At 41.0% G+C, this 13,542-nt stretch overlaps 1 protein-coding gene across 3 annotated transcripts in view; it reads left to right on the top strand.

Annotated features, from left to right (window-relative positions):
- The window catches only part of myo1b (myosin IB), a 275,743-nt gene that overhangs the window by 127,891 nt on the left and 134,310 nt on the right, over nt 1-13,542 (top strand). For all 3 annotated transcript variants that reach the window (XM_063051970.1, XM_063051968.1, XM_063051969.1), the window contains exons 5-7: nt 6,413-6,517; nt 9,128-9,174; nt 10,152-10,215. In XM_063051970.1, coding sequence (XP_062908040.1) covers nt 6,413-6,517; nt 9,128-9,174; nt 10,152-10,215 — 216 coding nt within the window. The remainder of the gene's footprint in view (nt 1-6,412; nt 6,518-9,127; nt 9,175-10,151; nt 10,216-13,542) is intronic.

The following is a 13,542-nucleotide window of genomic DNA, read 5'->3' as shown; positions in this document are numbered from 1 at the left end:
GATTCCAACTATACAAAGTTCAAAGTAAATTTATTATCAAAGTACGTATCTGTCACTATATGCAACCCTGAGGTTCATTTTCTTGTGGATATACTCAATAAATCTACTATAGAGTATGTTGACTCTGTTTTACTCTCCCTAATTTAGCCCCTTCCTACCTACATCCATGACGTTTCACATGCTCTGATCTTTTCAATGATTTCAGGTTCCCTGGCCCCCATCATATTTTTACTATTGATGTCCAGTCCCTATGCCCTCCATCCCCCACCAGGAAGACCTCAAAGCTCTCTGTTTCTTTCTGGACACCAGACCCAACCATTTCCCTCCACCACCACTCTCCTCTGCCTAGCGGAACTTGCCCTCACTCTAAATAATTTCTCCTTTGGCTCCTCCTACTTCCTTCAAGCAAAAGGTGTAGCCATGGGCACTTGCATGGGTCCCAGCTATGCCTGTCTGTTTTTCAGCTACGTTGAACAGTCTGTATCCCAAGCCTACACTGGTGACTATCCTGCACTTTTCTTATGCTACACTGACGACTGCATTGGTGCTGCTTCCTGCATCCATGCTGAACTTGTCGACTTCATCCACTTTGCCTCCAACTTCCACTCTGCCCTCAAATTTACCAGGTCCATTTCTGATACCTCTGTCTCCTTTTTCGATCTCTCTGTCTCTGTCTCTGGAGACAGCTTATCTACTGATGTCCGTTATAAATCCAGTGACTCTTACAGCTACCTGGACCATACCTCTTCCCACCTTGTTACTTGTAAAAATGTCATTCCCTTTTCTTAATTCCTGTCTTTCTGCCGTAGATGCTCTCAGGATAAGGCTTTTCATTCTGGAACGAAGGAGATGTCCTCCTTTTTCAAAGAAAGGGGCTTCCCTCCCTCCACCATCAATGCTGCCCTCAACTGAATCTCTTCCATTTCACACACATCTGCTCTTACCCCATCCTCCTGCCACCCTACCAGGAATAGGGTTCCTCTTGTCCTCACCAACCAGCCCAACAGCTTCCACATCCAGCACATAATTCTTCGCAACTTCCATCATCTCCAAAGGAATCCCACCACCAAGCACATCTTTCCCTCCCCTCCCTCACTTTCTGCTTTCCACAGGGATCGCTCCCCACACGACTCCCTTGTCCTTTTGTCCCTCCCCACTGATCTCCCTCCTGGCACTTAACCTTTACAAGTGGAACAAGTGCTACCATTCAGGGCTCCAAATAGGTCCTTCCAGGTGAGGCGACACTTCACGTGAGTCTTTTGGGGTCATATACTACGTCCGGTGCTCTCAGTGTGGCCTCCTATATATCGGTGAGACCCAACATAAATTGGGAGACCAATTCACCAAGCAGCCACGGTCTCCCAGTGGCCACCCATTTTAATTCCACTTCCTATTCCCATTCTGATATGTCTATCCATGACCTCCTCCACTGTCGTGATGAGGTCACACTCAAGTTAGAGGAACAACACTTTATATTCCGTCTGGGTAGCCTCCAACCTGATAGCATGAACATCGATTTCTCAAACTTCCGGTAATGCCCCACACCACCCCCCCCCTCCACCATTCCCCATCTCCTTTCCCTCTCTCACCTCATCTCCTTGTCCACCCATTGCCTCCCTCTGGTGCTGCTTCCTCCTTTTCTTTCTTCCAAAGCCTTCTGCTTCTTTCACCAATCAACTTTCCAGCTGTTTACTTCATCTCTTCCCCCTTCAGGTTTCACCTATCACCTAGTGTTTCTCTCTTCCCTCCCCTACCTTTCAAATCTACTCCTCAGCATTTTTTTCTCAGGTCCTGCTGAAGGGTTTCTGCCTGAAACATCAACAGTTCTCTTTTCCGTGGATGCCTGACCTGTTGAGTTCCTCCAGCATTTTGTTTGTGTTATTTTAGAATAATAACCATAATAGACTCAGTGAAACTGAGACGTTCAGCCAGTGTGTAAAAACAATAATAAAGTTATTATTATTATTGTTAAATGTGACTAGGCTGCCAATGAGAACACGTCAGTGTGGTGCAGATCCAGGTAGTAAATAAAATCCCGGCTTGCCTTTGTGGACCTAACATTGTGCCTGCATTAACCCCAACTTCATGCCTACTGCAATGAATCATTAGTTTCAGTTTTAGAGATACAGGGCAGAGCCGGCCCTTCCAGTCAAACAGGCTGTACCAGCCAGCAACAAACTTATTGAACCTTAGTCTAATAACAGGACAATTTACAGTAACCAATTAATCTATTAAACTGGCTTGGCGTCTTTGGCCTGTGGGAGGAAACCAGAGCAGCTGGAGGAAACTAACATGTTCACAGGGAGGACGTGCAAACTCCTTACAGAGGACACCAGAATTGAACTCTGAACTCCGATGCCCCGAGCTGTAATTGTGTCGTGCTAATTGCTACGCTGGCGTGAAATATGTCAGACGAGAAAGGCAGACCACGTGCTGTCCATCAAATGGTGGAGAAACCTTTGTTAGTAAGATAAAGCAACTCTGAAACCTGTCATGGTTTAGATTTCTCAGACAAACACCACACAACTTAGACCAGATGTCATGGTGTGATGACGGATGGCAGCGAGTGATGACACCCCACTGAAATGACTTACAGCCATTCCTCTGCATAGAATAGAGTGGACCTGATGCACTTGCCTTTGTTTGAACTGGTGTAAGCTCTGAGGAAGACCCCACATTGTATCGACTAGGGCAGGGATCCCCAACCTTTTTTGCACCTCAGACCGGTTTATTATTGACAATATTCTTGCGGACTGGCCGATCGGGGGGGGGGGGGTAGGGTTACCAACGGACAAGAGTAGCAGTCACATGTGTTGTGTTTACCCCGATAAAGACTACCATGAGCATGAAGCCTTGCGCAGGCACCTGTATGCGCATGCGTGTACGTGCCAATTTTTTTTCTACAACTCATTTTTGGCGATTCTGTTCGGGGGGGGGGTGTGGTGCTAATCACGACCGGAATATAGGTGATAAGTCAACTATGTCATTTATAAGTGGCTAATACACTCAATTTCGTTTCTAAAAGGGTTTATCTAACGAATTTAATATTAAACACACAGCGCATATTTTCCTGGCATGAATATTGTGATAAGTCACTTTTAAGTCAATAGCATCATAACATTTTAAGTAACGTTTGGATATTAAACACACAGCACATATTTTCCCCATATGAACATATAAAATCATTGCAACACACCAATGTCGCTGAATCAGTGGAAGCCCTGGGCTTGTTTCCCTGCAACAAGACGGTCTCATCGAGGGGTGATGGGAGACAGTGATACTCGAAGGGGGTTCCTTATGTCCAGTCTATTCCACAATTTAGTTTTCGTTGCATTCATGCAGAAAACCCCGCTTCGCAGAGATATGATGGGAATGGAAGCAACATTTTCAGTGCTTTCGTGGCTACCTCAGGATATTTAGCCTTGACTTTGATCCAGAATGCCGGCAGAGATGTTATGTCAAACATACTTTTCAGCCCCCTGTCATTTGCAAGCTCGAGGAGTTGATCTTCATGACGCGCGAGTAATGACCTCGCGTGCGTTCAAGCTCAACAGTGCGTGACAGGGAATGAGGAAAGATGCAGCTGACTCATATCGTTTCATATCGCCAAATCATATCATTTCCTCGCGGCCCAGTATTGGTCCGTGGCCCGGTGGTTGGGGACTTCTGGACTAGGGAGCTGCTTCAAGTTCCTGTGCCAGGACCGCACTTCAACATATGTCCACAGTTGGAGTACAGTTGTCAAATCGCAGGCTGAATGTAGTTAATGCCAGTTGCAACCTCTCTCTGACACACACTGCTATCATACCCACACGCTGTTGTTTGAAATCACCTATCTGCTTCTACAGGATCTTTTTCTTGGCTACAACCAAATGAATCAGCTTTCAAATACATTTATGTTTGATTAACTAAAGTCAAATTAAAGTAATATGTAATACATGAACTAACCCATTTACTGTTTACTGATCTGAATTCTGTTACTGTTACAAAGTAGTCTATATTCAATTTCTTGTTTTTTTTTACTTGAACATAAAAGTTAATTGACTAATTTGCTTGGCTTGGAACGAAGGGAAAGAAAAATCATCATATGTAAAATAATTTGGAAGAAAAATGTGAGCTTCATCAGTGTCCCAAAGGACTGTGGTACGCTTTGAAACATTGTCAATGTACTCTAGGAAACATGGCAGAGAAGTAGCACACAATAATTTCTCATTGAAAGTACTGGGATAATAATCACATAATCTATATTAAGATGTTGATAGAGGGATAGGTATTGTCCTGGTCCACAGTACCAAACCCAAAAATGTCCCATTCTTAACTTCTCAAATGTGGCTGTAAATCTTTGAAGCACATTGTGCCTACTTTAGTTTTTCAGCACTCATTTTTTTTGGTTATTTCTGAAAGTAAGGCGATATGACAGAGCTCAAATAATTGACCTCATCACCACTTTCCTAAAAAAGTGGCACCATGGTAGCATAGGGATTAGACAATGTGGTTACAGCTCAGGGGCTTCCGGAGTTCGGAGTTTAGTTCCTGCGCTGACTGTAAACAGTGTGAGCCATGTGGGTTTCTTCAGGTGCTCTGGTTTTGGCCCCCCAGTCCAATGACGTACTGGCTAGGAGGTTAGTTGGTCATTGTAAATTGTCTTTTGATTAGGTTAGTATTTAATAGGAGGGTTGCTGGGTGGTGCGGCTCATTGGCCTGGAAGGGACTGTTCTGTTCTTTATCTCTAAATAAGTAAATAAAAATTAATAAATTCTTGTTGAAATAAATCCTAAAATGCTTCTTCAGTTGTTGTCCATCAGACTCTTCATGTTGTTGGCAGTGGCCCAAATCCTAACTGTGTATGTGATTCATTAGAATGACAATGAATATTAAAACCGGGCTAACATTGAAGAAGAAACTGTTAGCCTTTGTTCCTTTTCCACACACATTTCAGAGCAAATAATTTTCTGGTTTCTAAAGTAACATTTTATTATGCTTCTGTCTTCTTGAATAATGAAATGCTGGATCTGTTTTTTTAATCAAATATAATTGGCAAAGGGAAAACGTGTACTGGAACGAAGAATGTTGCAAAATACTGCACTGAGGCTGTCTAGTGTAGTCGGTGGTAGTTGTTCTCTTTCACATACAAAATGTTAACAAAATAAATTGACACAAGCTCAGGGCAATATCTCCCCACATCAGCACTGACACTTGTCCTGCAAGGTGATTGTGCTGTAAAACTGTTGTCAGAACTCCTGCAGTTCTCCCAGAGTGGACGGTGGATATTCATCATCACAGGGTCTGGGCAGTGAATGTCCTTCAGGGTTTTCTGCATGGTGGCATGTGCACCTGGCAGAAGCAATGTCAAGTAGCATTGTGAAGGAGCCAAAATACAGATTATGAGATACAAAAATATCCCGAACTGCTATGTAGAGTAACTGAAAAATTCTAATGATTGTGTCCCAGCTGACCCCTCCTCCCTCTTTGCTTCCTGTTACTCGGGAAGATGCTCACAAATTAGATACACAGCCTTAGGCAGTTTGCAAGTTTGATTTTTAATTGGCTGTTCCTCCTGTTCAAACTAGGGAGTAGAGCTAACTGGGTACACAGAAATTGAACCAAATTGCACTTGTTCTATGGACATCCCAATTTCAGTGACCAATACCTTTACTGCTAACAAGTCTGCAAAACATCCAAACAGAAACTAGGTTAAGCCAGTTTTCAGAAGACAGGTTTGGGCCTCTTGCATAGCCAAGCATGCAATCAATCCATTTCTTTAATGTCCTTCCATAAATCAGATAATGTGGACAATACTTTGATCCTTTCTAATGAAAGGCAAATTAGGCCATTTTAGAAACCGGGACACAGAAATTCCCCATGCCATAGTATGTCAGTCTCTCAGTCTTTCACCATATCCCTTCTGCCAACTCCCTCCTGCTGTGAGGCCTTTTGATGATTGGGGTCGACCACGGATGTTGCACCCCAGCTGCCTCTGTAATGTGCAAGCCAGGGAGGTGCAATATGAAGGGCAAGCTGTTGCCCATGTAGCAGGCTCCCCTCTTCATGCAGTTGACGAATCCAAAGGAACGGCAGAGACTGATACAATCCAGCACTTGTGGTGTCACAGGAGTCGCCAGTTAGCTTTGAACTCAGTATAGGACTGCCTTAGGGACTCCAGTTCCAGATTTTTCCTTGGGGTTTACTCGTGAAGCCTTTCCCATAAATGATAAACAACAGTGGATCCAACAAAGATTAGATGTCTTATCTTGATGCTTTGCACAAATATAGCTGAATCATTTTCTGGATTGGACAGATGATTTTGCACATAGACACTTGTATTCTTTGAGTTTTCAAATATGTTGCATTAAGAGCTACCTACTATTTTGACAGTGGGTCAGATTACTAAAAGAGTGCTTCATTTTTGCAGAGGCAAGCAAGTTGGTTATGTCCTATGTTGCTGCTGTTTGTGGCAAGGGAGCAGAGGTCAATCAAGTTAAGGAGCAACTGCTACAATCAAACCCTGTGCTTGAAGGTAAGATCAAGAATATTTAACATAATATTTTGCTTTAATAGGGAAGATTATTGTTATGAGACTAAGTATAAAAAAAATCCTTATCAGATAACGCTAATTCATCTTACACCTATACTGATAATAACCACAATGAAGTCCATTTTATTATTTGGTTTCAATGTTCTGTCATGTGCTACTTACCTTGTGGTGCCATTGAATCATGGCTTCAGTCCACAGTGTGACAAGAATACACATAGATTAAGATGTAGCTGTCCTGTGCTGGCACCAGTGGGATCAACAGTTGGTCTGCCACCTGTCTTCAGGAGAGAGAGAGATAAGGAAAACAATGGAGCAGCATTTGGAGATGTTAATGAAGGGGAAGGAGAGCTGTCAAGATCGGCTCCCCCTTTGAACCCCGAACTGTTTGAAGTGATGGACAGGCGATACCCCAGCAGGGGAATAAAAAGGGACAGGTTCGCTAAGGCAAGACACACACGACACCCCGAGGTAACGAGACCCTGGAAGCGGTGCGTCTCCCACAAGCCAGTGGGAAGTTCTTGGACGGCTGATCGCGGGATCAAGCCATAGACGCTCAGGGTGGAAAGGCACGATCGGCGGGAACCTGGTGTGTGTTCACCCTTGCCTGGGTGCTGGGTTCACCGCAGAGAAACGATCGTATCTGGAAACGGAGGGGTCACGGTCAGTGACCTCAGATGACATCACAAAGGACTCGCCCGAAAGCTGATTGCGAAGGTCTGTGTGGAAGCCGTTTTGAATATTCATTCGTTTTGCTCTCTCTCTCCTTCCCCTCCCACTGTCCATCACCCCGGCAGCGATTACTGCGAACTGAACTGAACTAAATTGAACTGAACTTTGCGTCACTTTGAAACTGGTCATTTACCTCTAGACAACGATAGAGCTTGATTGATCCTGTTATCTTAATTCTGTGTACATGTATGTTTATCATTGCTGAACTGTTTGCATTCATTATCCTTTTGATTAGAGTACTGTGTTGCTTGTTTCTTTAATAAAACTTTCTTAGTTCTAGTAATCCAGACTCCAACTGAGTGATCCATTTCTGCTGGTTTGGCAACCCAGTTACAGGGTACGTAACAACAAGAAAATTCTAGAGTTTCCATAGACAAATGGGCAGAGATTTGATGGAAGTGTACAACACTATGAGGGGTATAGCTAGGGTAAATACAAGCAGGCTTTTTTCCACTGAGGTTTTGAGAGACTAGAACTAGGGGTCATGGGTTAATGATGAAAGGTGAAGTGTGTAAGGGAACTGTGGCCGGGGGGGGGGGGGGGTGAAACTTCCTTTGTCAGAGAGTGGTGGGAATGTGGAGTGAACTACCAGCAGAAGTGGTGGATTTGGGTTCGTTTTCAACATTTAAGAGAAATCTGGTTAAGTACATGGAGGGGAAGGGTATAGTGGGCTATGGTCTGGTTGCAGATCAATAGGACTAGGCAGATTAATAGTTCAGCATGCACTAGATGGGTCAGGTCAGCTCACTCGTCTGAGTGCTACTGGTACCATGTAACCCAGTACTACTTGTCGGGTGGTCGGCAACTAAACCGGCTCCTGCACCAGGCTTGCCTGGTGAGGAGGGTGGCTAGACACCCTGCAGGACGAAAAACAAAGGGCGGATGAACCCTCTCGTAGGGTCAACGGCCATCTAGCAAACACATGCTGTAAAGCATAGAAAGGGCATCCCTTGCATCGAAGCTTGGTCTGGCCATTCACTGCAACAGAAATTCTTCTAGATGTCTTGGACCCCACCGTGCCACTGGATCCAGGAGGGGATGTTGAGAGGGTGGGTCTGGACCTGTGCAACACCCTACTCACCTAAAATCCACTCATGCACTTGCTGTTCCTTTCTGAAGAGTGGGGTCAACCCCACTAACTGACTGAAAGGAACCATCATCATCCTATGGGATTGATAGCCAGTGAGAGAGAGAGATGGGACAAACAGCCTGTTTCTGTGCTGTAGTGTTCTTACAACTGAATTTAAGTTGTGAAAGCTATGGCAGAGGTAGCGTATTGGTTATGTTACAGTAGTGATCTGAAGAATAGACTCATGACCCATTGTAATCTAGTTAAATGGTTAATAAATGCATATCTGGTATCAGTAATGGAATTACTGAGAATGGAATTACTGATCAGGAGAACCTGATCTCGTTCTCTACATCTGCTTAGAGAAGGAAACTTGAAAATCTAAATAATGTGTTTACAGCATAATTCCTCTGAAATAGCCTGGAAAGCCACTTAATTTGATAATAGTGTGACAAAAACTGTTAATGACAGAAAAATAAGATGGAATGCCAACATTAAATTTGGCACCCAATCATACAAAGGTACATTCAGCCTATTTGCTAATGCATCTGCAATTTATTTCTGAAGCTCATCTAGTTCATATTTTATTCCTTCCTTAATATTGAATTGTAGAAGAATGTGAATTATGTTTCCAGCTGATCAAATAATAAAAAAGAAATGAGTGATGCTTTATAAAAGCTTGGGATGAGATTATAACAATGAATTGCACAAGACAGTGGTTGGCTCCTATTTTAATTTTGTGGTATGAAGCAAAGGCCCAAGGTTTATTTCCTTTTTTTTCCATTTTCCACCAGCCTTTGGAAATGCCAAAACAGTGAGGAATGACAATTCTTCCAGATTTGTAAGTAACTTTTATTTTCAGTGTAACTTATGAATTTTCTCTTGGCTTTTACATCAGAATAGTTTATTATTTTTTTAAATCAAGAAATATTTTTGTTTTCATTTCTGAAACCAATAAACGGTGCATGATTTTAATCTCTGAAGTCAATTGTAGACATGGTTAGGTTAATTCTGTGGCATTTGAGATTAGAAAATTACTCTATGCCAGATGCCGGATCTTCTATTTCATCTTTTTTATGGTTTGATTGTGCTATATGAACATTTCACACAATGTCTGATCACATTGTTTGATATGACACACATCTTTCAGAAGTTATGGGTTCAACTAGCAGGTATGATTTTTCAGACTCTGTGTTACTAACCTACATGTTTTCTTTATACTGTCTAAGCTGTGATAAGGGCCCCTGCTACCAGATAATGTCTCGTAGATTCTGCAGTGAGCTCAGGACTTCTTTTATGTTATGCAGTCAATTATAAATGAAAACAATAAATATAATTTATTGTCTTCTTTTGTAAGAAATCTTTCAATTCATTGTGAGACTACCTACAATATAGAATAAAAGAACACAATTGAGATTATTATTAATCATATCTATGAATAGAATATTTTTGTTCTATCCTGTCCCTCTCCTAACCACCACATGACTCTGACACTAGTAAATTGCTGGAGTGGTTTCTGAGGGGCTGACATTTGGAGAGACGGTGTCTGATTAGGGACAGTCAGCACAGGTTTATGCTTGTGGTTGAGGTGGACACATTAGCGATGTTTAGAAAGTCACCAAGATAGGTGCGTGTGTAGGAGGGGTTTAGACCTCATTGGGCACCACAGTTGCATGGACGAGTTGGGCCAGTGGGCCTTTTCCAGACTATATGACTCTGTATTCACCACTATCACTCTGAGACATGTTTGGACTTCATTTAACCTTTCTGTTGCATCACTTTCACCATAGGTTTCAACCAAGCATTTCTATTTCACAGGGAAAATATATGGATATTGAATTTGACTTCAAAGGCGACCCACTTGGTGGTGTTATCAGCAACTGTAAGTAATTCTCCTAAGTAAAAACAACGTGTTAAACCACAATCATCTGATGTTTTGTTTGAACTTGAGATGATTTTAAATTGGTGAGGTTCATGTGCTGTGAAGTACAGAGTTGTAATGTATGATAAAGAGATAATAGAAAGCACAGATCACTTTTAGATGCCTATAACAAAATGTATAATTTTGAGCAAAACTTTATCAACAGACTGAAGAATTGTGGGGTCAAAGATATTTACCAGGAATATACATCACAGACGTATCACTTCCACTGAGGGAAGGATTTCAGGATCTTTTATTCCTCAAAGTTCTGTACAATACGGACTCTGAAGCTTGAAGCATTTTGGGTAGATGGGATACTACTTTGATTGAACATGTTAATTTTATTAGTAATGTTGTTAGTTGCTTTGACACTTTAGTGACCAAAGGAATAATGATTGTGAATAATCTGGTAATTTAAAGGAAATGTTTGCCCTCAAAAATTACCTAAACATTTTGAATTAAGAATAGGCTCCATGTTGTGTGGTAGCAGGTAAGGATCTCAAGGTGGTAGTTATATTGAAATGTGATGGTAATTTCCTGCATTTATATGGCATCTTTAACAAAGCTAAAGTTGTACTTTTCTCTGGGCCACTAAGCAATTGGGGAGATGTAACTAAGCAGTGAGAGAAGATAAAACACTTACTGGACATTTATTCAAACTTGTTACTGAAACCAGTAAAGGACTGAGTTAATGGTAGCCTTTAATTCTTCCTCAAAATATATGTGATTCTGAACTATAATTTATGTTATTATTCTGTGAAAAATATCCTATAAAGGAAAATGTATAACAATAAAAAAACAGGATCCAGTTTATTTTACATCTGAAGAACTTTGTATCTGGGAAGTCAATGGATTGTACTCATTTCTGAAAAATGCATTATTCCTCTTTATTGTCTGTGTGCATATCTGCCTCTGTTCTTCCTGTCCTGTGCATTTATTGTCAGGGCACATTGAGTTATCTGAGTTCTTGTCCTGCTAGAAAATGAAAAGACATTAATCTCTTTTTAAACAATCACATGCAAAGCTTTCACTTACAAATAGTCAGCTAAATAGTACCTTTTCATTGTGATGAATAGGACATTTAGTTTCCTGTGGACTGGATCCAAACATTTCTATATTGCTGAGGACCGTGGTTCCTGGTGCACAGATCTAATGAGCAGAATATCCACTCCCAGAACACACTGTGCTGACTAGATGTGCTTAGTTCAGTTAGATGTTCTCGGCAGATGTAGTCAGAATAATTGGAAGCAAATAAACTAGACCACCTGAAAGTTTTCACCAAGTGCACAGTGTAAATACTATGCCGCAAGAAGTTCTATGCTACCCGTTTAAAGTGCTTTTTCTTTACACGTACATTAACATGTCATTGTTAATGTATAATATTAAAGTACAACACAATGTACTGTATAGCATTGAATTGTTTCTATATAGAAGGATATGAAGCTATTCAGGCAGCAGCTCTCTGAAATATTATAATTGCTGCATATAAGAACACATTAGATGTGACCTGATGAGAATTGTCCAGACCTGCATAGACAGGTATCATTCCAGTCATGCCAGGAACTGAGGTGTGTGACTGCATTTTGAAATCTTGAAATTCTTCTGGTGAATTGTGCAATTTTCCTTTTGAAGAAGGCTAGTACTATAGCTGGTAACAATAGCAATCATGGAATGATACTGCATACCAAGTGCTTACTTAGTCCATCATACTTGTTCTATAGTCTTTCAAAATGCTCCCACTTCACTCTATGCTTCACTCTAACGTCACCATAAAAGGTCAAGTGGATCTTTTTATCTTTTCTTCCTTCCTTTGTAAGGTGACCAATCCATAACCCTTAATTAGTAGCAGAAAAAATAGTAAATCTGATCCTTCTCATGTTGATATTTGATAGTCTTGCTATGTGCAAATTGACAGCAATATTTCCCACATTACAGGAGTGAGTACTCTTTGGAAATACTTCTTTGGTTGCAATGAGCTGTCACAAAAGTATCAGAAATCTTTTTTGACTCTCCATCGTGACATCAATTAGACATGTATGTGAGATCTCATAGAATGTAAAACTTAACCATATCCAATGGTAACTTGAAAGCTAGGTTAAAATATCCTTGTATATTTTCATATATACAATCCATTACATTTTCAAGATTAAAAAAAACATCTCCAGTTACATTTACTCAAGTTTGGAATGCAAAATTGGTATCAATGATAACTATTTGAATCACCTCAGACTTTGGTTTTAATTGCCCAATAAAATAAAGAAGGAATTCACACACCATCTATTCATGAGGGTTGCATTATTTGCAGCTGATTTTTTTTTTGCTTGTTAAATTCCAACTTTTCATACCAAAGTGTGCTAATAGGATTTTCAGAAAATGTTGATATGCGGTGCTGTGATCAGGGTTGACTTGATAATAAGTATAAATTTTGATGTAATTTTCCAGAATTCAGGCCTAATTAATTTTTTCTCAGTTTTCAAAGATGCTAATAGTAGATTGATATTCGCTAAAGGGGTAGTCTGAGTTGACAAGCTGCTGCTCACTGCTGCATTAATGAAGGTCATTAGTGTTCTAATGGTAATGACAATTACAAGTATATACTACAAAACTGAAGCTAGTGGATAAATCCTGCTGAAGGGTCTTGGCCCAAAACAACGACTGTTTATTCTTTTCCATAGATGCTGCTTCGTATGCTGAGTTCCTCCAGCATTTTGTGTGTGTGTTGCTCTTAGAAAAGAATGTGATTGTAGCAAATGTACATAATTGATTGAGCAGGAAGTTGCACAGCACTGGGATGGGGAGGATATATAAGTAAACAAGGACATGGGCACTCCCCTCTATCCACCACCACCATTCCCTCTTTCTGTTATCAAGCACATCAAGAATTAATGTGAGTGACATGTTCTCCAAAACTTGTCAAATTTAAATTCCTGTATGGGATTCAAGTTCCTGTGGCAATGGGATAATAAGCAAAGCGTTGTGATGAAAAGGTGTTTTTTTTTATAGACTGGTGAGGTAAATCTGCTTGCCTTAAGGTCCAGTACAAGGTCAAAACTGCTTTTGGTGCATTGGACTGGGGTGTTACAGGTTACTGTGTCCAAGTTTGCAAACAACGTGAAACTTGGAAGTAGAATAAATATTGAAGAAGATAGTATTTGACATCAAGGTGTGAGAAACAGGAGTGGAAAAGTGGAAAGGCAAACAGAATTCAGTGCAGAGGAGGGTAAGGCATACTTTGATCAGAAGAACTAGACAACACAGCACTGAAGTGTTCACTTTTAAATTGGATGC

This window comes from Mobula hypostoma, chromosome 6 (assembly GCF_963921235.1).
Source record: "Mobula hypostoma chromosome 6, sMobHyp1.1, whole genome shotgun sequence".
NCBI classification, from domain to species: Eukaryota; Metazoa; Chordata; class Chondrichthyes; order Myliobatiformes; family Myliobatidae; genus Mobula; species Mobula hypostoma.
Note: the sequence above shows the minus strand (reverse complement) of the source record. Positions and strands in the feature narration are given on the sequence as shown.